The following is a 27,607-nucleotide window of genomic DNA, read 5'->3' on the forward strand; positions in this document are numbered from 1 at the left end:
CCTTGCTCCATTTCTCCATACTGGAGAGAGAGGGATTTCTCTTTTCCTTCTTGTTCATTAATGATGCATGAAGCTCAGACTTTTAACTCTCTCTCTCTCTCACTCTAGCTTTTTCCTTTTCTGTTTCGGAGGAATTTCTCATATTATTTAACATACATGGTCATATGATAAAGATTCGCCAGGGCCTTTTTATCCTGTCGGTATGCTTCTGAGACATCTTGGCTCACAAACCTCTGGAAAGTAGCCTCTGTCATTGCAGAATGACTATTATAAGTTAAAAGAGAGAAAGAGAGGGAGAAACCTACTATGCCCTAAATATCCGCCATCCCTGACAATGCTGCCATTCTCTCTCACTTCCAGAATGTGGACCCTTTCTCTGTTATGCCAAATTAATAGAAAACATTCTAGTGATTCACCAAGTCTGTGATTGAGGCAAGCTGGGGTTGGTGGCCCTACTCCAATATTGCTCCATGTCTGAAGTTAGATTAGTAGATTGAGCTCTACCATTAATCTCTACTAACTCAAGGTGGGACGTCAACTCACTATTAACTCTCTCTTTCCTGAAACTCTTCACTTGGCCTCCAGTCCACCATAAATCTTGTCTTTTCTGCCAGGCTGCTCCTTCTCCATCTCCTTTGCTTATTTCTCTTCATCTCTGGGATCCCTTCTCACGGGACTGAACCAGCTATCAGTCTTTGAAATGCTGCTGACCCTCCACATTCACCCTCCTGGTGACTTCTTCCAGTGCTATGGCTTCCAAGACCATCTATACTTGGAAGATGGCTCATTCTTCTACCTCCAGCCCTGAACTCTCTCCTAAATACCAGATTCATACATCTACCTGTGTGTTTGATATCTACACTTAAATATCTAAATGACATTTCAAGGTGGTACCAGGGGTACAGGCCTATGCCCAAACTTATCAAGAAATATACATTAAATAATGTATGGATTTTCTTTGTATATTAATTATACTTCAATAAACTAAAAAAAAAAATTGACAAATGCAAAACAAAAGTCTGATTCCCCACAGTATTTCCCATCTTTATAAATGAAAAATCCACCTTTTTAGTTGTTTAGTGGATGTCCCTTGGAATTTGCTTTGACTCTTTTCTTTCTCTTATAGCTTACTTTCAATCCATTAGTAAACCTGACAATTCAACCATCATGAAAGAGATATTCCAAGCACTCCTCACCACAATCACCAAGATTGGTAGAATCAACATTGTTAAAATGTCCATACCATCCACAGTGATTTATAGATTCAATGCAATCACCATCAAAATACCAACATCAGATTTCAAAGATCTAGAATAAATAATTCTATGCTTCATTTGGAACCAGAAAAGAGCCAGAATAACCAAAGCAATCTTAAGCAAAAAGAACAAATCTGAAGGCATTATATTACCAGACTTCAGACTATCTTACAAGGCGACAGTAACCAAAACAGCATGGTATTGGCACAAAAATAGAGACATGGACCAATGGAACAGAACAGAGAATCCATATATAAAACCATCCACATACAGCTAACTGATCTTTAACAAAACAAATAGCAATATCCACTGGAGAAAAGAAGCCCTATTCAAAAAATGGTGCTGGAAATACTGGATAGCCACATGCAGGGGGAAAAAAAGAAGAAGAATGAAACAGGATCTATATCTCTCACTACTCACAAAAATTAATTTGAGGTAGATAAAAAACTTAAATGTAAGGCATGAAACCATATAAATGCTAGAATGAAATGTTGGAAAAATTCTTCTAGATATTGGCCTAGGCAAAGAATTTATGAAGAAGACCCAAATGGCAATCACAGCAACAACAAAAATAAATAAATGGGACCTGATTAAATTAAAAACTTCTGTACAGCCAAGGAAATAATCAACAGAGCAAATAGACAATCTATAGAATGGGAGAAAATATTCACAAGCTACACAGCCGATAAAGGGCTAATAATCAGAATCTACAAAAAACTCAAGCAAATCAGCAGGAAAAAAAAATCATTAAAAAGTGGGCAAAAGACATGAACAGAAGCTTTTCAAAAGAATACAAGTGGCCAATAAACACATGGAAAAATGCTCAACATCACTAATCATCAGGGAAATGTAATTAAAACCACAATGAGGTATCACCTTACCCCAGTTAGAATGGCTTTTATTAAAAAGTCCAAAAACAATAAATGCTGGTGGGGATGCAGAGAGAAAGGAATGCTTACACACTGTTGGTGGGACTGGAAATTAGTACAACCTCTATGGAAAATACTATGGAGATTCCTCAAAGAACTAAAAGTAGGTGGGCCTACCATTTGATCTAGCAATCCCACTATTGGGTATTTACCTAAAGGAAAAGAAGTCATTTTATCAAAGACACCTGCATTCAAATGTTTATTGCAGCACAATTCACAACTGCAAAGACTGTGGAATCAACCAAGTACCCATCAATTCAAGAATGGATTAACAAAATGTGGTATATGTATGCTAAAGAATACTACTCAGCCATAAGGAAGGATGAATTAAGGCCTTTTGCAACAATTTGGATGGAGATGGAGACCATTATCCTAAGTGAAGTATCACGAGGATGGAAAAACAACCACATGTACTCGCTATTAAACTGGCACTAACCAATGAGCACACATGTGCGCAATGGGAAGTAAAACTCAGCGGAAATCAAGCAGGGGGAAGAGGGGAGGAGGGCAAGGGGGAATGAGGAATAGGCAAAAACCTACCTAACAGGTACAATGAATCCTATCTGGGTGATGGGCACACTTATAACCCTGACTCAAGCATAACAAGAGCGATCCAGGTAACCGAAAATATTTGTACCCTTGTAATATTTTGAAATAATAAAAAAAAGAAACTTCAAAGTATTTAATAATTGGAAGCCAATTAAAGGCAATAAAGAGGGAGTGACAAGAGAAGAAAGGGACCACAGCTCATTAGTTTAGCAAACATTAAAGGAGCAACTGTTTTTTGTAGAGTACTGTTCTGGGCACCAGGGATGTTGCCAAAATAGCAATCCCTGCTCCAGGGAGCATGCACTCCAGGGATTTAAGAAGTGCTAACACCACCCCCAGAATGCATGGTGCATTTTAAAATAAAATGGTCAAGGAAAACATCATTGAGAAGGTGAACTTTGCACAAAGACCTGAAAGCAATACGAGAGCAGGTCATGAGAATGTCTAGCAGAAAAGCATTCTAGGCAGAGGGTGCAGCAACAGCAAGGAGTTCAGGAAAACCTGTCCCTGGCATTTTTTTTTTTAATTTCAGAATATAATGGGGGTTCAAAGGTTTGGTTACATAAATTGCTTTTGTACCGTTTGAGTCAAAGTTATAAGTGTGCCCATCCCCCAGGTAGTGTGCATTGTACCCAGTAGGTGTGAGTTTACTCAGCCCCTCTTCCCCACTCTCACATGCTTGATTTCCAATGAATGTTATTTCCACATGTGCACGTTTTAAGTGTTGATCAGTTAGTTCCAATCTCATGGTGAGTACATGTGGTGTTTGTTTTTCCATTCTCAAAATACTTCACTTAGAAAGAATGGTCTCCAGTTCCATTCAGGTTAACATAAGAGGTATTATTGGTTCACTTTTTTTTTGGTATGGCTGAATAGTACTCCATGGTATACATATACCACATTTTATTAATCCACTCATGTATTGATGGGCACTTTGGTTGTTTTCCACATCTTTGCAATTGTAAATTGTGCTGCTATAAACATTTAAGTGTAAATGTCTTTTTTATAGAATGTCTTTTGTTCCTTTGGATAAATACCCAGTAATAGGATTAATGAAACAAATGGTAGTTCTACTTTCAGTTCTTTGAGGTGTCTCCATACTACTTTTCCAGGGTCCCTGGCACTTTCAAGGAACAATGAAACCAACGGGGCTGCAGAAGAGAAAACCCGAGAGAAAGAGTTCCAGGAGATGCACTCAGAGGGCTAGTGGTAGGGAGGCTTTGTGTAGGGCCTTGTAAGTCATTGAAAAGCTTTGGTTTTTACTTGAAATGAGCTATAGACACGTGGGCGGGGCTTTGCTCAGAGGAGAGACATGGTGTGTTATGTCTCCCAGGATTACACCTGTTAAGAATAGATACCAGGGAATGAGGGCAGAAGTACACAGACCCGTTTGTTGGTGAGCGACTGCAATGATGCAGGCAAGTGATAATAGCGGTTTGAACAAGGTCACCTTGATACTTCTTATCACTTTCTTGCTTTCATTTCTTTTTAGCAGTTATCACTGTCTAAAATACGATATATTTTACTAATTTATCCTGTTTATCGTGTGTCACCACCGTGAGACTGTAAGTATCTATGAGAGCAGAAACATGATGTTCAGCTGACTAGATGTTCTTAATCCTTAGAACAGGGCCAGACATATAGTTGTTGCTCAATAAATATTTGACAAATGAAGGGATGAATCACTCATCTTGCTCTAAGACTTTATTGACCTTAGAGTTATTTCCTCTTACCACTAATCTGAAAAAAAGAAATTGAAATTACTCTTTAAATTGAGAGTAATTTCCACTGTTTATATTAAAAGAAACTTGTATATGTGTCATGTTCACTTTCTTTTCCCCCATAAATACGGTGCAATCCTTTCCTACAGCACACCAAGTTATCCTCGGTATTCTTAAGGAATCGGATGCTGCGGCCTCACCAGGGAGTAGAATGCACCATGAGTTCCACGAGACCATGACCGAGGTGGACGACCTTCAGTTTTCCCACAGGGACGCCAAGTATCCTGCACCCGAGTGTCACAGTTGGCTGAGTGGATTAAAAATGGAGTTTGTTTTCTATATAGCTTCTCCATCCAGGGACCCATCCTCCCTAATACCTGAATTTTTCTAGCAAGAACTATGCACACGTTATTGCTGGCTTTATTTCAGAACCATATTGTTTCAAAGCAAGAAATTGAAATATTAAAAAAGTACCCCCTGAGAAAACTGTTTCATGAGCCATTTAAATTTTTTTTTTTCTTGAATAACAGCGCCCTTGTTGTCAAGTTTAATACTTGAGCCACTTCAGATTTTAAAATTATGGGGTGCAGCCATATCCTTTGTAATCACAAAGGATTATTGCAATTAGCTTCAGTTCCATTTGGGGACCATTTCACACTATAATACTTAACAATACTTGTTGATCATTCTGTTACATGTGATGTAAAATATTTAAAAAGCTTAGAGCTGATTAGTGGAAAGTGGCTGGATAGGAATTCTCGTATGTAGTGACTTTACTATTTAGGTAGCAACTTACGAAGCAATATTAGCTATAATTTTAAAATAACACTTTTGCAATGCTCCAATGACATTTTAAACCAAAGATATTTTTTTCCTGCCTCCATCTTAAGTTCAGAATCTCTTACATTTAATCCTCAAGTTTGCGGCACACACATACTGCTTTCTTTAAAGTTGACTGGCTCGAAGCCAGGGTGGATGTTCTTAGACAAGCAATTCTAATGTCCGAAAAAGTGTCTGGGAAAGTAAAAATTTATTACAGTTCTAAAGCTGCAAAATAAAAGAAGTTTAATTATCTTACCAAGTAATCATCTAAGGTTTCTGAGATGAATGTTTGCAGAGTGGGAGAGGAATTAAGATTCACTGAATACCTACTAAGTGCCAATGTTTTATTTCAGAACCTTTTAAGTCAGACATTATAAAGAGCATTTTACATATAAGAAAACTGAGCCCGTGAACTGCAGTTGGCGATACTTTTTTTAATAGGACATGTGATTGGAGTTGTTCTTTTCAAAGGGATGATATTCTCAAGTTGTTTTAAAAATTAAATGAGATAAATGTAAATTGCACAGAATAGTAAGGGCTCACGGTAAAAATAATAATAGTATTTTTAATATTACTATCACTGATCATAGAGACATTTTACATACAATGTCTCTAATTCTTGCAACATCATTCTGCCATAGGTATAAATATCCCTCTTTTATAAATGAAGAGAATGAGCTCAGGAAAGTGTTTGCAAAAGTCACAGAGTTAATAGAATTCCACACAGAATTCCAGCACAGCTCTGTCCTGGTTACACTGAAGTCTATTAGTGTGATTTAATGCACGCCTAGAGGTAAATAACATAAAACCCACATACCCAGGTAAAGTAGAGCTCTGTGTCCAAACAACAGTGATCTGCCCCTACTCCAGCAAATCCACCTCCATTTATCACTCAATTTACAGCTCTGATGTTGACTATTGATCACTGGCTGCTAATCATATGAGTTTGTCTTATGTCTTCAATTACAGAATAAAAACCCCGAAGCCAAATTCTTTATCTCATTTTCTGTCCCCATAAAACTTATTCATTCAGTGATAGCAAGTGCACAACCATACATCTTGGTGAACTGGTTAGATTTTCTTACTGTAAATGCTTTCAAAGATCCCAAGTAGGAAGGGGCTTTGAATATTTGCCCCTCATAGAAAAATAATTCCAAAAGCACATAAAGCCTTCGTTTTTCTTTTTAAATCCCTAGGCAAAAGGAAGAGGGGAGGATGGTGAGTGGGGAAAGACAGGACGGAAGGATTATAATGGGGCAAGAGAGAACTTTTGAAGGTGATAAATACGTTCATTATGCTGATGGTTTCACAGCCGCATGCATATGGAAAGCTTATCAAATTGTATGTCTTAAATAGATGCAATTTATTATATGCCAATTATACCTCAATATAGCTGTGAAAATAATGCAGCCAGATACAGAGAAAATCAAGATGGAAATTGTCGTGGGGAAGGAAGAAGACATCAAAAGAGGGTGTCAATAAAAACAGGGAGAGTCCAAGGCACTGCTAAGGGGCCATCACAGCTAGGGCATATCAACATTTTAGAAGGATCTGCTGGAAGCTCTGCACAGGGTGGATCAGAGGATGAACACGCTTCGAGGCAGAGCAGGGAGCAGTAATGAGGCCACTGCAAGGGTCTGGCCTGGGTTAAGGCAGTGGAGACAGAGAGAAGATGTGGAGTCAGAGCATATCAAGGAGAGAGAATAGACAAATTTGGCCCCAGGAAACACAGACACAATGGAGCTAAGGATGGCCTTGACTTGTGTAGCCTAGAAGAGTGGGTAGTATCATTAAGGGAGATAAAAAAAAAATATCATCGGAAAGGTCAGTATCATAAACGCTTTATGATCATTTCAGATCATAAAATGATCTTCTCTGGGTCTCTTGCCTTAGAGAAGTCAGGTCTCTTACAATAAAAGATATCAACATCAGGCAAGTACATAAAACACTGTGCTAAGCTCACCCATGTAACCCTCAAGTTATTAAATGGTCTATACTTATAGACCATTTGAAACAAAAGTACAACAGCTTGAGAATAGATAAGCAAACCACAGTACCATCCAAGGGATGGAGTCACTACCAAGCAGTGACTGAACATGATAGATCTGCAGATTATGTACAAAGTAATTTTGCTAGGTAATCTGAAGCTTTTTTGTTTAGAATAAAATATTGTATACCCACAAGGATTTCAGTAACTGTGTAGAACCTAGAAACAACTCAAAAAATAAAATATCATCAGATCACAATGAATAAAAAATCCTTTCCGCAATAAATGGTGCTGGAAAAAATAGATAACCATAAGCAGAATAAAGAATTAGAGCCCTAACTCTCCTCATATACAATCAGATCAAAATGGATTAAAGACTTAAAATCTAAGACCTGAAACTACTAGATAAAACACTGAGGGAACACTCCAGGACGTTGGTCGGGGCAAGGATTTTTTGAGTAAGACCCCAAAAGCACAGGCAGCCACAGCAAAAGCAGACATATGAGATCACATCAAGCTAAAAAGCTTCTATACAGCAAAGGAAACAATCAACAAAGTGAAGAGACAACCCATAGAATAGGAGAAAATATTTACAAACTACCCATTTGACAAGGGATTAATAACCAGAATACATAAGGAGATCAAACAACTCGATAGAAAAATATAATCCGATTTTAAAATGGGCAAAAAGTTTGACTAGGCATTTCTCGAAAGAAGACACACAAATGGCCAATAGGCATGTGAAAAAAATGCTCAACATCAGTAATCATGAAAGAAATGCAAATCAAAACTATAATGAGATAACATCTCACCCCAGTTAAAATGGCTTTTATCAAAGACAGGTAATAAAAAATGCTGGAGAGGCTGCAGAGAAAGGGGACTCCCTTGTATACTATTGGTGCACTATTGGTGCACTCCCCATGTTTACTGCAGCAGTGTTCACCACAGCCAAGATTTGGAACCAATCTAACTGTCCAACAATGGATGAATGGATAAAGAAAATGTGGTACATATATACAATGGGATATAATTCCACCTTAAAAAAGTGAAATCCTGTCATTTACAAAAACATGGATGGAACTGAAGGACGTTATGTTAAGTGAAATAAGCCAGGCACAGAATGACAAATATCACATGTTCTCGATCATATGTGTGAGCTAAAACAAACTGAACTCACGGAAATCGAGAGTAGAAAGATGGCCTCCACAAGCTAGGAAGGGTGGGGGGCGGGGAGTATACAGAGGGGACAGTTAATGGTTACAAAAACACAGTTAGATAGAAAGAATACGATGTAGTGTTTGGTAGCACAATAGAGTGACTAAAATGAACAATAATTTATTGTATATTTCAAAATAACTAGTACTGGAATGTTCCTAACACAAAAAAACTGATAAATGTTTGAGGTGACGGATACCCCAATTACCCTAATTTGATCATCACACATCATATGCTTGTATCAAAACATCACATGTGCCCACAAATATGTACAGCTATTATGTGTTTATAACAATTAAAAATTTATAAAAGTGAAACAAAAGAAAAAATTTGTAGGTGTGAGGATGGCACCTCCTCGATGTTTACTGCCCTCAATGTCAACAGATTCTTCCATTTGGCCAAATCCTGTATTAATACAAAATGTGAGCTCCACTCAAATTTTCCCTCACACCAAGGCTCTCAAATCTGAAAGAATTACTTGAAATAAATATTCAAAGATTTCCTTAGAGTCCTAAGTCAAATCTATAAATGAACCGATAAACTGGTAAGTTTTCACGAACTAGGGAGTGAAAGCTATTTACTATGCTCTAATTATTCAATAACTAGGCAGGTCATTAGATTCATCATTTTAAGATTTGAAAACAGTAGACTGGCCAAGGTAGATAGTTACAGGAGAGAAAATTCTGGAACCCAGATTGCCTGAGCCAGCATCCCTCTACCAGCAAGTTTGTGCGGAATATGTGTTCGGTGAGCCTGTCAGATCAAAGCAAATTTGCTTATGTACTGCTATCCGTAAGTGAGGGTCACCTGGATATAAAATGTGCCCGCATTTTCGTAACCACGCTGCATGTACAATGTCTCAAAAGCCTTTCACATTCGTCCCTGATGGACTGGAAATAAAAACAATTGTTCCTTCACCACAAACCATACAAGGATGGTGCTTTAGGGCATATCTGGTTTGAAACACAGAGTTCATTTAGTCAGAATAGTCAAACTGGTTCCACTTAATGACAAGTAACATGCAGAATAAAACGCAAGGTATACGAGTTTGAATGGCTTTTTATTAACTTTTGTGAGAAAAACTTTCTTAGTGTGAGGCAATTATAAAAGTCCTCTATTGGATCTGGTACTTATTTGCTAACCTCAGGAAGTAAAAGAGTGTCAATTTGACAATACCTAATTGCCAATTTTACTCCTGAAAACTGACAGAGCACAGAAATAAATGACATTATATGGCCGGGGGGGAAACTATTGTCATAGTCGCCAGGATGATTCATCCTGATGAAGGCTTTGCTTTTCAATTTTACATGAAACTTTAAATTGAGATTCGGTATAACAATTAAATTCTAAAACTGAATTCATGTTACTGTATCCTCAGTGAAGACTGTAAGTTCCAAGTACAATATACCAACTTAGACATCCCGATGGCAAATGTGGAAAAACATCCCCATTTTAGTGGTGGTAGTGGGAGAGCTCACTGAATATTATAAAACTATAAGGAATTTCAGTCTTCCTATTTGAAGGAAATAATACTAACCACATCACACCTCGTGGAAACACAATGTTAAATCATAAGAGACATGAAGTTACGTCTCCGTGACTCACGTTTCTCCTGGACGTAAAGATAGCCTTCCATCGTCCACTGGCTGGGGGGTCTGTAGTCTTGGTTGGCAGATTTCATCCTCTGCATCAGCCGCTCCACCTCTTGCCGAGTGCTTTCAAAATTATTCCTTGTCTTAAGTGAATAAAAACAGCAATTTCATTCAGTGTTTTCCTACCAGGTTTGAGAAACCTCCAGACTAAAGTTTCACAAGTTCAAATGGCACAAAGAGAACCTTGATTCTTTCAGCACTATTCACCACATCCATGACCCTGTGATGTTGAGTCCTGTGGTCTGATTTTGAATTGCTTTAGCGAACACTTCTCTGAATGACCTTCTGCATGTTTCTCTTAGAATTTGTGTGTGTGTGTGTGTGTGTGTGTGGGCATGCATGACTTTCTTCCTATTTTCACACTCCAATGTTATTACTTGGGGGTAAATTATGTCAATTAAAAATATGGGCTGGGTGCCGTGGCTCACACCTGTAATCCTAGCACTCTGGGAGGCTGAAGCAGGAGGATCACTTGAGGTCAGGAGTTTGAGGCCAGCCTGAGCAAGAGCAAGACCTTATCTCTACAAAAAAATAGAAAAATTAGCCAGACGTGGTGGTACACGCCTGTAGTCAGTCTCAGCTACTGGGGAGAATGATGCAGCAGAATTGCTTGGCCCAGGAGTTTGAGGTCGCAATGAGCTCTGATGATGCCACTGCACAGGAAACAGAGTGAGACCTTATCTCAAAAAAACAAAACAACAAACAAACAAAAAAAAACACCAAAGTAAGATACATTAAATAGAATTTGAATTTCCTAATACCTAAGGTACAAAGCAGATGTATAGGGACTGAATTTCTTTTGAAGGAAAAAACAAAATAAGTTCACATATTTTTGATATATGTGGCCCTGAACAAATCAAGAAAACAGTTCACCATTGTACCAAAGGCTTTTTTGAAGAAACACACGTAGCTTGGTTTACTAAAATAGGTATTAAGAGGTCAGTGTATAAATTAACTAATAAAAATCAATAGGTTTCCAAATTCTAACTCCTTCTGTTACAAGAAATAGTTTATTCACTGTACATCACATTGAGTTAAGGTATAGAAAGAATTTCTCTCTGAATATTGCTTTTGCGTTCAGGCCATATTACCTCAACAATAGATTTTTGAAAACACAGTAATCATCACCACCTAACTCTAAGATTTTATGCCTCATAATAAAAGAACTGAATCTCAACGTAGGTTAGGAATATTTTGTCACTTTTGCTATTTGTCTCTTTCAAACATAAGGGTCTGAAATTTTTCTAATCCCTTACCCCTCTCCTGTTCCCGTATCCCAGGAATCGTAATGTATGTAATATGGAAATAAATCATAAAAATACTTTGGATTTTATAATTTTAATATTTACTGAAAAAGCCTCAATATATTCCATGTTGAAAAACAAATGGAATAAATCAAAGGTGAAATCAATTCTGCTAAACAATGTAAGTTAAATAAAAGCTAAAACTCAAAACACAAGCAGAATAAATCTCGTATTTTTTACGGAACATTCCAACTCCATAGTTTTATATACTGGATATCTCCACAATGGCAAAAATCAGATCAGCAGGGAAACATAAGCTTTTTATAGAAAATTAAGTGAAGGTTTTCCAAATCATTTTGGCCATAGATTGCTAGACAGTCAAGGTTTCAGTTATATAAAAACCTCATCATTTGTCAGGTTTGATAATGCAGAATGAGCAGGCTAACGTATCATATATATGTTTGTGTACATACATAAATGTATATGTTGCTCAGCATTTGAAAATCAGAATTTGTATAACTATGCAATCAGAAATTAAAAGGATTAGACAAATGTACAAAATAAATCCTGATATTGATAGAAAGGCTGTTTGGAAATGATTCTCATGCTTTCAAACAGTTACAAAACCACATTCAAACCTATTATTTGAAAATAATATATATCACATATTTTATATACAATTTCAGAGAAAGATATGACATTTAGGTGTTAATTTCCTTCATTTCACAAATATAGAAATGCTACCCTCTCAAAAAATAAGACTTGTCTAAGATCCCACCGATATTTTATTTTCCAGGTTTATTGAGGTGTAATTAACAAATATAAGTTGCATATATTTAAGAAGTACAATGTGATATTTTGATATACATTGTGGAATGATTACCACAGTCAAGTTAATTGACATATCAATCATCACATATAGTCACCATTTGTGTGTGTGTATGTATATGTGTATTTGGTGAGAGAATATTTAAGATCTACACTCTTGAGGCAGGAGGATTGCTTGAGGCCAGGAGTCTGAGACCAGCCTGGGCAACATAGAGAGACCCTGTCACTAAAAAAAAAAAAATTAGCTGGGTTGGTGGCACATACCTGTAGTTCTAGCTACTCAGGAGGCTGAGGCAGGAAGATGGCTTGAGCCCAGGAGACTGAAGATGTAGTGAGCTATGATTGTGCCACAACACTCTAGCCTGGGCAACAGAGTGAGACCCTTTGCCTCAAAAAAAAAAAAAAAAAAAAAAAAAACACAAACTACACTCTTAACAAATTTCATGTATATAATACAGTATCATTAACTACGGTCACCATGCTGTACATTACTTCTCCAGAACTTATTATTCATGCTCTATCATCCAGTAAATTAACAAGAACATTGGATGAAGGCAAAAGTTTCCAAACTTCCAGGTGTCCACACCTGGATAATATTTGCTTTTATAAAATTTGCTTGTATAAATTTTTCTAACATGAGATTAATGGGTTTTTTTTTGTTGTTGTTTTTTGGCTTTTTTGGGTGCACTTTCAATTAGCAGCTAGAAAACAATTTTTTAAATATGTTTATGAAGTGGTTTTTCTAAATAACTGTGGTTTTACTGTACCTAGAGAAGTTTTTGAAAGATTCCAAGGTTTGACTTGGCTATAACTTAGTTGCCCTGTGATCATCAGATGTGCTAAGGAGAGGCAGTAAGAACAGGTGTACTCTTACATTCTGCAAGTTGAACTGCAGCTGTTGCTTATATGGTGCAAATTCCTGGGCAAGTTCATATCCCTCGTGGTAAAAAGTAAACAAACCCTGAAGGAATGACAAAAGCTGCAAAGAGATAAAAAAATAAATCATGAAAACTTGTTTTAAAAAAAGATGATCATCAAATGTAAAATACTGGGGAAATTATATTTCATTCTAATTCCTCAAGCTAATACATTTTCAATCCCTTTGTTTGTCAAGGCAGGCAGTAGCTTTATAGATATAAAATAGAAAGCACAAAAGCACTTTTATTTTCATTTTGGTAGACAGTGATCTAATTTTTGAGCCTGATCATGAACAGTTTTCATGTTCACTTCTAAACTATTCATATGCATTGAAGAAACACCTAGAAGAGATCACTAATGGGGATGAAGACCAAAGTGGCATAGGTCCTAGCCTGGAAGAGCTTCTGATCAAAACAGGGAGATAAAACAGGTGCAAATAGAAGGAAGACTAAACCAGTAAAACACAGATAAGTACTCAAGGGAAAGAATAAGAATTTGGCCAGATGAAATTAAGAAAAAGTATCACAAGGTGGCAGTACTGATTTAGATATTGAATAGACAGCATGCTAGCAAGGTGTGGCAAGAACTCAAAACGGAGGAAAGAGTTGAGCGAGCAAAAACACCGAACTAGATAACACAGGTCTTTCAAATCAGACTTAGAGTAAAATTTTCCTTAGAAAATTACAATTTCTGTGAACCTAGCCTTTTAAATCCCCAATTCATATGTGCTTATTTATGTTTTTATCCATAAACTAAGACCGGCTCTCCATGGAATGACAGGACACAGAATAAATTATATTAGTAAAAACTTGATTTAAGTATTTTCATTTGATTCACAGAGATTGTATTCCACAGACTTTTCCCCTCAACTCAATCTCTCCCACAACCTCTTTCTGCAATAAAGTTACAAAATATTTTTGAAAGGTAGCTCATAATATGTCTGTAACTTATTATTTTAAATTAAAAAAGACACACAATTTGAAACCATTTTCCCATGTGAATAACATTCTGCCACTTCCTCTGTCTGGGGAGGTGGGGAGGACGGACTGGGCTAAGCATCAGCTGGTAGGTGTCTTATGATTGCCAACAGATAAACACTGGTTCTGTCTGAAAACAATGACCTAGTGCTTTTCTTCCTATAAACAAGTCAACTTCATACAATGTTCATTTCAGAAAGTATATATACATAAATAATTTTTGTTAAGTAGTTATAGTTTAAGGACTTTTATTCTCTTGATCAACAGTTCCTGATATTTTGTCATTTTAGAATTATACTCTCAGCTTTACATCAACTGATAATTATTATCAAAACTAAATATTCAATAGCCTGTCTTAAAATCATGCTATACTTGTCAAATTATCCAACAAAATATATAGTCTGCATATACTGCGACCTAAGTAAACCAAACTGTAGCTTAAATTGGATTAAAAATACCTTTAATGAGGGTTTGAATATGTAGACAGAGCTTTTCAGAGAGAAAATATTTTTGAAATATACTGATAACATTAGTCTTTTGAACATCCAAATAACAGTTTATAAAGTTGTTAAAGTATTATTTCATATTTTACCATCTATAATTAGTCCACAATTAAACCATCTCATTATGAACTGGATGCCACACAAAGCAGATGCTATTTTAAAATCAGCATATGTACAAAAATTAATTAAACTTGTACAGAAGATATTTTAAGAGTATCTGTGATAAAGCTTTCTACAAAACACCTAATCCTCTGAGACTCATCTTTTCCAATATTCTGAGTGCTCAGAACACGGGAAAAGACAAAGCACATTGATATTTCAGAAATATGAAGTAAACCACACAGAATCATACCTAGAATGTTGCCAAAAATTCTAACAAATGGTGAATTATAATCTTTAGGTCATGGAGGTTTATGATAATTTGAATTGCTTTGTCATGGCTTGATGTCCCAGTCCTAAATTTATGTTACAGGTTGAGCATCTCCAATCTGAAAATCTAAAATCCAAAATGCTCCAAAATCCGAAACTTTTGGAGCACAGATACGATAACACAAGTGGTAAATTCCACAACTGACACCTCTGCTTTCTCACAGTCCAATGTACAAAAACTGTCTCATGTATAAAATTATTAAAAATATTGCATAAAACTACCTTCAGGCTATGTGTATAAGATATATACGAAACATAAATGAATTTCATGTTTAGCTTGTGTCCCATCCCCAAGATATCTGATTATGTATATGCAAATATTCCACAAACTGAAAAAAATCTGAAATCCAAAACACTTCTGGTCGCAAGCATTTCAGACACAAGATACTCAACCCTAGTATGTTTCAAATGATTTGAAATCTAGAGAAGATACTGGGCACTCCCGGCTGAACTCCTCATGACTTGTGAGACAGCCCCTCACACGAAGGGCCTCTTAATGCTTAAAGATTCCCTGAACCCTTTGTGGGTCCCTTAAACAAAATAAAAACCTCTTATGGAAGTATTTTGATGTGGATCTGGGTAAGCCAACATTTTCCACTGAGCTCTGCTTTTAAATTCTTAATTATGTTTAAAAAGAAAGATTCTGGCACCTCCTTTTATTTAGGTTACTCTATATTCTCAGCATTTCATATGTAGCCAACTTCAGTTGAGATGAAAATAAATCCACTGGTGGCCTCTAGCACAATTCAGATTCACTGAGTAGCAGACAAATATGTTTTAATCACATAACACATGCTGAGCACCCACTAGGAAATGTACATTTCTATGGAAGGTACATTAAAAAAAAAAAAAAAAAAAAAAAAAAAACACCACTCACCTTTTCCTTTTGTTCCACATCTTTGGAAGCAGCTTTTGGGAAAGTTTATTAAAGAGAGCATTATGAAATAACTGCCTCTAGGGGGCAGCAAGGTTAAACTTTTTCAGGCTTGACTAGGTGCTAGATCATTTTATCCTCCAAATTCCAAGATGCTAAACCAAGTGAACTTAGCAGGACAGCCCGAAAATATTTAAGAATTGCATTTCCCACATGGCATTTTCTTTGGTCAATCTGCCTGAATGGCTGGGATGTTAAAGACAGGACTATGATCTCAGCTTATCTTAAAGAAAATTTGGCTTTTAAAATAATAACTACTACAAACTACTAACCAGTCTAGGTTTTAACACTAAGAAAGTTCCTTTTATCATCACGAAAATCTTACATAACACTTTATTATTCCCAAAGAATTTTAGAACCAAATTATTATTTGTCACTCTAATAACCTGACCAAATGTAAAAATTGATACTGCATTTACAGATAAATAATGCTTTTAAAAACCCATTACAAGTCAGCTAAAGAATATTCATAATTTCCCAGCTGATTAATCATCAATTAACTAAGTGCAGTATGAATGTGATACTTCTAAAAGTTTCAAGCCTGAAGTTACCAGTTATAATGTGATTGGCAAAGAAAAGTAAGAGATATGAAAAAGGGGCTAGCATGGCAGTGAAAGGAAGAACTTGAAATTGTAGATGAATTATTTCCAGATAACTGTTGCTCAAACTAAGAACCGAGATGTAAATACTCTTGTAACAATGTGATCCTACATGTTTGCCCTCTTTTCTTACTGATAATAATCAATTATTACAATTAATCATTTTCTTTAGCCTGCTGAAATTCCCAAAGTGGTAGAGACGTGCCACCTGCCCAGAACAACTCTGCCAGTCAAGCTCAGAATTTGTTCTTAAGTTTGACAGAGACCTCACGATCAATTTCTACAGAGTCCTTCTACCAGTCTTACCAACAAAGAAAGGCTGGTTGCCACATATAACTCAGTAAGCATCTCTGACCACTAAAAAACTAAGCATAAGTCCTTATAGCCCAAGAAATTAATTGCCCACTCATTAAAATACTGAATACTCCCATTCCACAATTAACATCCCATTTCATGGTGAAGGACTGACTGCATTCCTTTACCCCTGCCCCGGCCCCAAGATCTGGAACAAGACGAGATGACCACTCTTGACACTTCTATTCAGTATTGTACTTGTATGCTGCAGTCAGAGCAGTTAGGCAAGAAAAACAAATAAAAGTCATCAAGATGGGGGAAAAAAAGTAAAATTATTTCTATTTGGAAATGCCATGATCATGTATATATAAAATCCTACGGAATCCAGGACAAAACTACTAGAACTAATAAACAAGTTCAGCCAGAATACAAAGATCAATATATAAAAATCAATTGTATTTCTATACACTTGCAATGAAAAATCTGAAAATAAAATTAGGAAAACAATTCCATTTGCAACAGTTTCAAAGGGAATGAAATACTTAGGAAAATTAATTTAACAAAAGTAGTATAAAACTTATACTCTGAAAACTGTAAAACACTGTGTAAAGAAATTAAAGAGGATCTAAATAAATATCTTATGTCCATAGATTGAAGAACTCAATATTGTTAAAATGGTGATATTCCCCAAACTGATGTACAGAGTCAACACAATCTCTATCAGAATCCCAGCTTACTTTTTTGTAGTAATTGACAAGCTAATTATAAGATTCTTATGGAATTGCAAGGGACCCCAACCAGTCAAAAAAATCTTGGGGGGAAAAAAAAACTCAAAAAGAAAAGTAGGAAGACTCACTTCTTTTTTTTTTTTTTTAATTTCATCTTATTGTTATGGGGGATACAGAATTGCAGGTTACATACGTTGCCCATGTACCGCCTTTCCCCCCAAGTCAGAGCTCCAGGCGTGTCTGTTCCCCAGGCGTGTCTGTTCCCCAGGTAGTGCACGTTGCACCCATCATGTAGGTATATATCCCTCCCTTCCCCAACCCCCCTTCCCGAGTCAGCACCTTCAAGCGTGACCATTCCCCAAACGGTGCGCAATGCACTCATTGTGTAGGCATACCCCCATCCCCTCCCCCACTCCCCACCTCAGTCTGATATCCAATTGGTGTCGTTTCCAGATGTATATTTAGGTGATGATCAGGGAAACCAATTTTCTGGTGAGTACATGTGATGCTTGTTTTTCCACTCTTGGGATACTTCACTTAATATAATGGGTTCCAACTCTCTCCAGGAGAACCATAGAGATGTCGTATCTTCATTATTTCTTATAGCTGAGTAATATTCCATGGTATACATATACCACAGCTTACTAATTCAATCATGTATTGATGGGCATTTGGGTTGTTTCCACATCTTTGCTATTGTGAATTGTGCTGCTATAAACATTCGGGTACATGTGTCTTTGTTACAGAATGACCTTTTTTCCTTTGGGTATATGCCCGATAATGGGATTGCTGGATCAAATGGCAGGTCTACTTGAATCTGTGTAAGATACCTCCATAATGCTTTCCACAGGGGTTGCACTAGTTTGCAGTCCCACCAGCAGTGTATGAGTGTTCCTGTCTCTCCACATCCACGCCAACATGTGTTGTTTTGGAGACTCACTTCTTGATCTCAAAACTGAATACAAGGCAATAATAATCAACACAATGTGATATTAGCACAAAGACAGACATATTAATTGGTGGAACAGAACTGAAAGTCTACAAATATATGCACACATACTACCATCAACTGATTTTCAACAAGAGTGGCAAGATCATACGAATAAAGAAGAATTTTTTTGACAAATTTTTCTGGGACAACTGAATGGCCACATCCACTGTGAACCCCTACCTCACAGCACAAACAAAAATTAACTCAAAATAGATTGAAGACCTAAATTTAAGATTTAAACTATGAAACACTTAGGGAAAAAACCACAAGACTAAATCTTTGTGACCTTGTATTTGGCAACAGAATCTTAGACATGACACCAAAAACATAAATAACAACAAAATATACAAACTTGACTTCATCAAAATTAAAAACTTCAATGTATTCTGTCAAGAAAATTCAAAGAAAACCCACAGAAGGGGAGAAAACATTTGCAAATCACTTATCTGGTAAGTGGCTTGTATATAGAATAAATATCTTTTAGCTCAATAATAAAAACTCAAATATCCCACTTTAGAAATAGGCAAAGAATCTGAATAGATATTTCCTCAAAGAAAATATATAAATGGTCAACAAGCACTTGAAAAGATCCTTGACTTACTAGTCATCAGGGAAATATAAATCAAAACCACAGCTAAATATAGCTTCACGCTGTCTGTGATGGCTAGAGTCAAAAAGTGAGATGATAGAAAGCGTTGGTGGAGATGTGGAGAAATTGTACTCCTCAAAGTCTAGTGGTGGGAATGTAAAATGGTGCAGTTACTTTGGAAAACAGTCTGGTAGGCTCCTTGAATGGCTAAACATATAGTTATCAATGATAGTAATTCCACTTCAAGAGAGATGGAAACACACATTTATACAAAAACTTGTACATGAATGTTTATAATATTATTTGTAATAGTCAAAAGATATTAACTGATAATTAGACAAAATGAGGTCTAACCATTCAATGAAGTTTTATTTGGCCCTAAAGAGAAATGAAGTACTGACACATGCTTAAACATGGATGAACCTTGAAAACATTAAAGACCATGTATTATATAATTCTATTTATATGGAATATCCAGAATAGGCAAATTTATAGACACAGAAAGTAGAATAGTGGTTGTTCAGGGTTAGGGATTATGGGCTATCAAGAGACTGATAGCTAAAGGGTATGATGTTTATTTTTTGAGGCAATAAAAACACTTCAAAATTTATTGTGGTGATTGTTGTATATATCTGTAAGTACACTAAAACTATTTAATTACATACTTTAAATGGGTGAACTGTATGGTATATGAATTAGATCTCTATAAAGTTGTTTTAAAAAAATAAACATAAATACTTCTCATACACAGAGCACCATAATGCACTAAAAGAAATCAAAATCTTATAAGGTACAGTTCCATCCTCTACATTTGGCCCAACAAACCTCTAAGAAGATAGGAAAAGTAGGGCAAAGTCAAGGCATCAATTTTCACACTGTGAAAGTGTCAGGCCTGGGAGTTAAATCTGTAGTCTTTGCAATTTCTTACTTGAAGGAAATGTAAACATCTTAAAGGAGAGCTTCAGACATCAGAGAATAGCTTTGAAATGACTAACGAGTGCTTTATGGCTGTAGTCCCCAACCCCTGGGCTGCAGACAGGTACCAGTCCATGGCCCATTAGGAACTGGGTGCACAGCAAGAGGTGAGTGAGTGAAGCTTCATCTGTATTTACAGCCACTCCCCATTGTTTGCATCATGACATAAGCTCTGCCTCCTGTCAGATCAGCAGGGCCATTACATTCTCATAGGAATGCGAACCCTACTATAAACTGCACATGGAGGGATGTAGGTTGACTGCTCCTTATGAAAATCTAGCGCCTGATGATCTGAGGTGGAGCTGAGGCGATGATGCTAGCACTGGGGAGCGGCTGCAAGTACAGATTATCATTAGCACAGAGGTTTGATTGCACAATAAACATAATACACTCGAATCATCCTGAAACCATCCCCACCTCCACCCTTGTCCATGGACAAATTGTCTTCCATGAAACTGGTCTCTGGCGCCAAAAACGCTGGGGGCCGCTGCTTTAAGGTTAATGCACAGATGTTCATAAGACTCAATTGCATGGAAATGAAAGAACATAAAAATCTAACCAAATAATGAGAAAGTTGAAGATAAAAAAGAGCCAAGGATGGCAAGTGGCCAGTGAAGAGTGGCTTGGGGAGACAATTTTAAAACAGGATGATAAAAGAAGGATGGAAGGACAAACGAATGAATAGACAGATACGTGCACTTGATTCAATTAATAAAACAAAGTGACAGCCATATATTGCCTCAGCAGTGAAAACGTCATTGGAGTTCCTGAAAAGATGGATTCCTAAGCATTCAAGAGGATGGAATGCAGATGAAGTGGCCTGAGGTAAACTTGTGTGGTACAAGAACAGAAGTATTGAAGAACAGTCAGCTCATCTTTACAGCTCAATGGGAATTAACAGGTACTGTAGCCAGCAAGGTGATAAAGTCCAGCAAAAGCTGCATGAATGATTTCTACCAAACGAATAGAATGCACTTTTCTCTTTACAAACTTCTATTCAGCCTCTACCTGCTATTACAAATTTCAGGTTTTCAATAACAGTAGCTAAAACTAAATCCAAGGACCATTACTGATTTTATTTTTATTTAAAATATGAACTGAGGAGAGCTTTGTTATTTCATTTTTATAGAATTATTGCACTTAGATTTTAAGCAGGATAGAAATTTAACCTTTAGTCCTACAGAGTTTCCAAAAAAGAGGACACTGTGTTGTATACTCTGATTTACTACAAATTTTCTAAATTAAAGCTAACCAATTCTATTGAAAAGAAGAACACAAACAGGTTTAACTTTCAAGACCTGTAGGTCTATATACTAGCTGATAGACTTAATTTTTTTTTTAATTTAGCAAGTAGCAGTTTAGTCTCAAAATTATTTAAACTTTTCAAATTTAGAGACCCTGACTGAGAAGTATTTTATGGTATACGTCATGATATAACAAGCTAAAAGGTATTAGCGAATTAGGTGAAATTTTCTTCAGGAAAAAATTTAAAGTTGAATTTAGCAGTCCAAAGGAAGAGCATCAAAATCAGTATATTTCAGTTTATGTACAATGATTTATTTTCATTTTCCTTAACTTTGAACATAGTACAGAAAGACTAAAATGAAATCTAAAAAAATTACTATAATATGAAAATGCTCTTACAAAACTTGCTCTAGGTATATATTTAGGCTAAAATTAAAATGAGTTTTTGAAAAAGTACATTGGGCTTTAATTCATAAGGTTCATAAATGTTGATTCATATGCGAGCACAGTAAAAGTGACAGTTCACACCAGCTGATACCTTAATTGACACTTATGATCCATCAGGTACTGTCTGTGCTATACCTGCACTGGTTGATCCTCACCACAATCCTGGGAAATACATATTTTTATCCTCGATTTACAGATGAAAACCTGAGGTAGAGTTTGTAATATGTGCCAGTTTTGCACAAAGACGTGGCACCAAATACTATCTTGTTCCCACTCATTATACTATTATATTTTTCTGTCCCTACTTCCCAAAACAGTAGTATTTTTCTTCTAATTTTAAGGAGTTAAAATATCTACATGATGCAATTTTCTAGGGTGATTCATTTTATTTGGCCAGAACATAGGAAGGACTAATTTCTGTAGTCAAGCATCCACTGAGGCAGTAAGTGGTACTACACTGTGACTTCAGACTTGGGGTCTGGGTTCCCGACTATCCACCACTTTAGGTTTGTGGCCTCTGGCAACTAACAATCTTTTGGACTTAGCTTCCTCATCAAACAACTACCTAATAATAATGCCGCTGTGGGATTTATGTGAGATAACACAGAGAAAACATATAGCACGTAATAGTTGCTCACAAAACATCAGTCCCAACTAAGTGTTCTCAAAGGACACAACCAACACACACACAAGCTGCAGCTGAATGAACCATAAAGAAGCTGAGTTATAAAAAGATTTAGTTTTCTAAGCCACAAACCTTCATGTACCATAAAGTGTTTCTTACACCCCTGGGTTCCTCCACTTTTTTATTTAGGCTACTCATGTTCAGAGTACTTCTCCAGCTTTTTCTTCTAATCCCTCAAAATTCTCATAAATTCCAGGCCACTCTGAGGAGTAAAGTCAGGAGATGATGTTTCTCCCTCTCTGATCTCTGTCCCCCATTGTAGACCTGAACTTGTGTGCCTTCTTGGCCAAGCTGAAAGGATGTAGTTCAACAGAATCACTGCTCAACAAAAACATAACATGAGCCACAAATGCAAGTCGATGTGTAATTTTCTAGCAGCCACATTTAAAACAAACAAACAAAACTTAAAAAACAAGTGAAATTAATTTGAGTAATTTAACATGATCATATCCAAAATATCGTTGCAACCTGTAATCAGTATGAAAGAGGTAGAATGAGATATGTTACATTGTTTTCATAGTAAGGCTTTGCGATTTGGTGTTTATTTTATATTTAAAGCACATCTTAATCTAGATTAGCCTCACTTCAAGTGCTCAATAACCCATATGTGCTACCCATATGTAGGAAGTTGCTACCATACAGGATAGTGCATGTCTAGAGATCACTAGTGAGTCTAATCACTTTTTTATAAAATATGACAAACTAGAAAAAAGATTGCCATTAAAATTGTATACCATATAGAAAAGTAAATTTAAATTTTCAAGTATACTGTTAAAATAATAACATATAGTTTATTTATAAAAAATACATAAATGTCCCCTTTCATTTCATGTATTATTATTATTTTTAGAATAATATAGACATATTTATTTCTAATAGCAACTGAATATTCTACAGAAATTTTAGAAGTAGTAGGACCTTGATATTAACTAAAATAATGTAAAATTATCTAAAATATATCATAAAGTATGAATATAATTTAATGCGACTCACCATCCTTTATTAATATTTTCTATTTGATATCTTATAATCTATAGGAGAGGGACTTGCTTTACTCTCATGCCTATTTGTTAAAATTAATATGAGTTAAAACTAGAATAGACTGCTAGATTTCTGCAATATGCAACAGTAACACAAACAGGAATTGGATTTCTACAGAATTAAAACTGCAAAGACATTAAAGTGTTCTCATGTCTTTTTATGTTTATAGCTCCTGGGAGCTTTGTTTTTGAAAATGTAAAAACTTTTCTCCACCAAATTAATTTACAAATGCATAACCTCAAGGTCAACATACATGCTCGTATTTCATTGATCCCATTTCTATTCTTCTCATCATTGAAATAGAAATGAAGTACAACTCCATAGATGAGACTTTAAGGCTAGAAATGAGGACGAGACTAAACTGACAGTACTATTTGGTTTGGCCAGACATTTTAATAGGAAAAACACAGCAGCCAGGAAAATATTTTGGAAGAAGGACAAATTTAACATTGATTTTGACTGTGGTGTCATAAGAAAGGCACGCTCGACAGAAGACTTATCAGAACATCAAGGTTTGGGACGAAGGCAGAGAAAAGCAAGAGAACACATTTCAACTGAAGGATAGCTTCCATTTCTCTACATGTATTTTCAAAGGAATTCATAAATTCTTGTCATTCCTTCTGCCACCTGTGAGCAAACAATTTTACAGTCTTCTCTGTCTATATGTCTGATGTCATCTTACAGAATGTTCTAGTTCACTGTTCCCAGACAGGATGGGCTATAAAAGAGACTTAAGACAAGGAAACAGGCTACCTCCATATCACTCTCCAGAGAAAGGTATACAGATGCAAAAGGATCATTCCAGGTGTGAGAAGGAAATGGGAACATGTAAGAAAGAAATATACAGAAAACTGTCAGAATTAATGGGGTCTCTCTGATAGTTTAGTGTTCAGAAGAGCTAAAATTCAAAAATCCCAGCAGGCAGGCACTAGGGAAGAAGTCTACCCATAAAACTTGAGGCTTCAAAAACCACAGTGGAATTCTGGGGTAGGACCTAGTCAATGAGAAAGGGAGCAGGAATTCTAAATAGTGGCCATCTTCCTAGAAGAGGGATTGTTAGGCTGGCTGGTTGTCCATGAACCCCAGAGAAGGTTCAGAAGGCCCCCTGGGTCACACAAAATTTAATCAGATCCTCAAAGGGTCTATGATATAAGGGGTTACCAATTCATTCTAAGGGATTTAAGGACATAGCTGTTTGGCAAACAGAACTTGCACTTCAATCCATTATCCCAAATAAAAGGTAAAAGTTAAATCCCTGGGCCTGAGCTGTGGCCATCAGTTCCTTCATCCTTCTAGCTGAAGGGTTGGTCTTACAAACTTCGCAAGTGCCCGCGGTACAGGACAGAATCAGGTGGCTCCAGATGGAGGAAGGGGAGCAAAGCAGAGGTCCTGGAAGCCAGATGGGGACCAATAATTGTCCCCCACCTCTTCTCTGTCTCAGTTTCTCATTATCTTTAGGGCATGACTAATGGGTTTCCATTAGAAAACAATTTACGTCAAATGTATTTTAAAATGTTGTCTTCTCTTCCCCCATCACCTCCATTAAAATAAGAACAGAGTAGTTTATTGTTTATTACAAATAAGTTTAACATAGGAAGAAAAGAATGGCTTAAATTAAATATTTGATTACTTATGCATTTATTAACCCTGTCCTCTCATCTCATGGGAATGGAGCAATACATTATAACCAAGGATTACCTTGACTCTAGAGCTTACTTTTATCCATGATAGATGCCCCCTTAACGAGGATGCCTATTCAGGCAATATTGTAACACGTTAGGGTATCACTTGGGAAAAAATGCTGAAAAATGAAGTAAGCTTATAAAGACCAGCCACCTGTTCTTTTCTGTAATGCAGTTTACATTAAGATATCCATTAGTTTTTACACTGAGTTAGGAAAATAAATGACTTCATAGGAAAGTCATGCAGATCCTAGGCCTGTAAAAAGGGGGAGTGTGGAACAAAGGAAAAAAATAACAGCCTTAAGTTTTCTCCCTCCACCTACAGGTTTGATAAATGGGTGACTTTACTGATGAGGTATATTCATTCATATTCAGGTATCTATATCCCTTCATCGTGTTTTGTTTTTTTATGTAATAGGCATTATTTTTTAGAGCAGTTTTAGGTTTACCACAAACCTGAGTGGAAAGGACGGAGAGTTCCCATATGGCCCCTCGCCCACCTGCTCCCACACTGCACTCCCCCCCACAGTTTCCTCAACTATTATATCTTGCATTTCCGTGGTACATTTGTTACAGTCGATGAGCCAATACTGACACATTATTAGTAACTGAATTCATAGTTTACATTAGGATTCAGCATTTGTACTACACATTCCACGGGTTTTGACAAATGTATAATGCCATTCATCCACCACTACACCATCATAGAGCTCACTGTCCCCAAAGTTCCCTGTGCTCTACCTATTCCTCCCTCCTATACTCCTCTTTTTTTTATAAATCACAATTTTCAACAGAAAAAGTACTAATTTTTTTTTCTTACATTGTTATGGGCCTACTATTTTACAAGGAAATGAAAACTTACCGGTTCAACAAATTCAAACTTCTTTTTTTCTTGAACCTCTTGAATTTTAAAGACATATTCTAACGATGCTTCATAGAAGTTTTGGTGTTCTCGGTCAATTTGTGTATCTGCCTAAAAGAGTGAAAAACGGCAAAGGATGACACAGAGAGTCATTATCAATGGTTCTATGCAGAGAGGAATTCACTTCCTGTTCTACTCTGAAAGCTTTATTAAAAATTAACTCCTACAAAAACTTTTAACGTAGCACTTATTACAGACCTTGCCCACAATAGCTTATATATAGTGTATGGAGCAAGAGATACACACACACACACACACACACACACACAGTAAGCATTCAACATTAACTGTAGTAACATATATATATTACAAAAGGGGTATATAAATATAAATGAAAATCTAGGTGATCACAGCAGGAGAGACTAAATTCTCAGAGAAGATGTTTGAGTTGATTGAATCTTAAGATGAACCATGTGACAGTGAATCGTCAAAGATACAGAAAAGGCAGGGGCCATTCTCATGGAAAAGTGAAGAGACATTGACAACATTTGGAGGCAGAGGAAACCCATGGAGGAGAGGAGGGAGAAATAAGGATGGCATCACACTGTAAAAGATCTTGGGTGCTGCATAAGTTTGGATTTTAATTGAGGTAGGAGCATCTGAGAATATTAAACAGGAAAGCCACATCATTAGGTAAGCTCTTAGAAAGATAATACCAGTAGCAGAGCCAAAAGAAAAAAAAAAGAAGAAGAAAAAAATTCAGTGGCTCTAACCTGATGAATCATGCTCCATCAATACAGTGCACATTTATTCTATCTGATTGCAATAAGGTTTTATTGATAAAGTGTGGGAGAGCGTTACTGAGGTAATTTCATTTTTATTTAGACTGTGCCTCTCTTCCCTCTTCTCTGCCCACTATCAGTCTCAGATGCACTCTTTAAAAGTGACTGTGGTTAAAGCTGAAAGACATGATTTACTTTTCTTGACCAGTGTAAAACTCCTCACTGCAGCTGAGATGACTAAAAGCAGATGAAAAGAAGGGGCTCTCTGGAGTACTAAGTATCCATCAACAACAATTTGGGAATAGAAAATTGTTCTGAAGCCATTTATAATGTTAATTTCACACATAAAATCCCAAAATAATAAAAAGATAAAATTAGGTTTGTTGGCTTGAACATCATAGCATCTTAAGACTTCATTCAGAACCCCCTTAAAAATACAATTGACCCTTGAACTACATGGTTTGAGCTGTGCAGGTCCACTTATACACAGATTTTCTTTGGCCCCTGCCACCCTTGGGACAGCAAGGCCAACCCTTCCTCTTCCTCCTCCTCTTCCTCAGCCTACTCAACGTGAAGCCGAGGATGAAGACCTTTATGATAATTCACTTCCACTTAATGAATAGTAACTATATTTTCTCTTCCTTATGATTTTCTTAATAACATTTTCTTTTCTCTAGCTTACTTTATTGTAAGACTACAGTACATATAACATACAAATTATGT

General features: G+C 36.4%; 1 protein-coding gene across 1 annotated transcript in view; it reads right to left on the bottom strand.

The window, feature by feature from the left end:
* ARHGAP42 (Rho GTPase activating protein 42) overlaps window positions 1-27,607 on the bottom strand; it is a 266,391-nt gene that overhangs the window by 48,002 nt on the left and 190,782 nt on the right. The window contains exons 6-8 of the mRNA XM_069469030.1: window positions 26,103-26,213; window positions 13,078-13,182; window positions 10,085-10,214 (exon numbers count right to left, since the gene is read on the bottom strand). Coding sequence (XP_069325131.1) covers window positions 10,085-10,214; window positions 13,078-13,182; window positions 26,103-26,213 — 346 coding nt within the window. The remainder of the gene's footprint in view (window positions 1-10,084; window positions 10,215-13,077; window positions 13,183-26,102; window positions 26,214-27,607) is intronic.

Source organism: Eulemur rufifrons, chromosome 6, assembly GCF_041146395.1.
Source record: "Eulemur rufifrons isolate Redbay chromosome 6, OSU_ERuf_1, whole genome shotgun sequence".
In the NCBI taxonomy this organism is placed as follows: domain Eukaryota; kingdom Metazoa; phylum Chordata; class Mammalia; order Primates; family Lemuridae; genus Eulemur; species Eulemur rufifrons.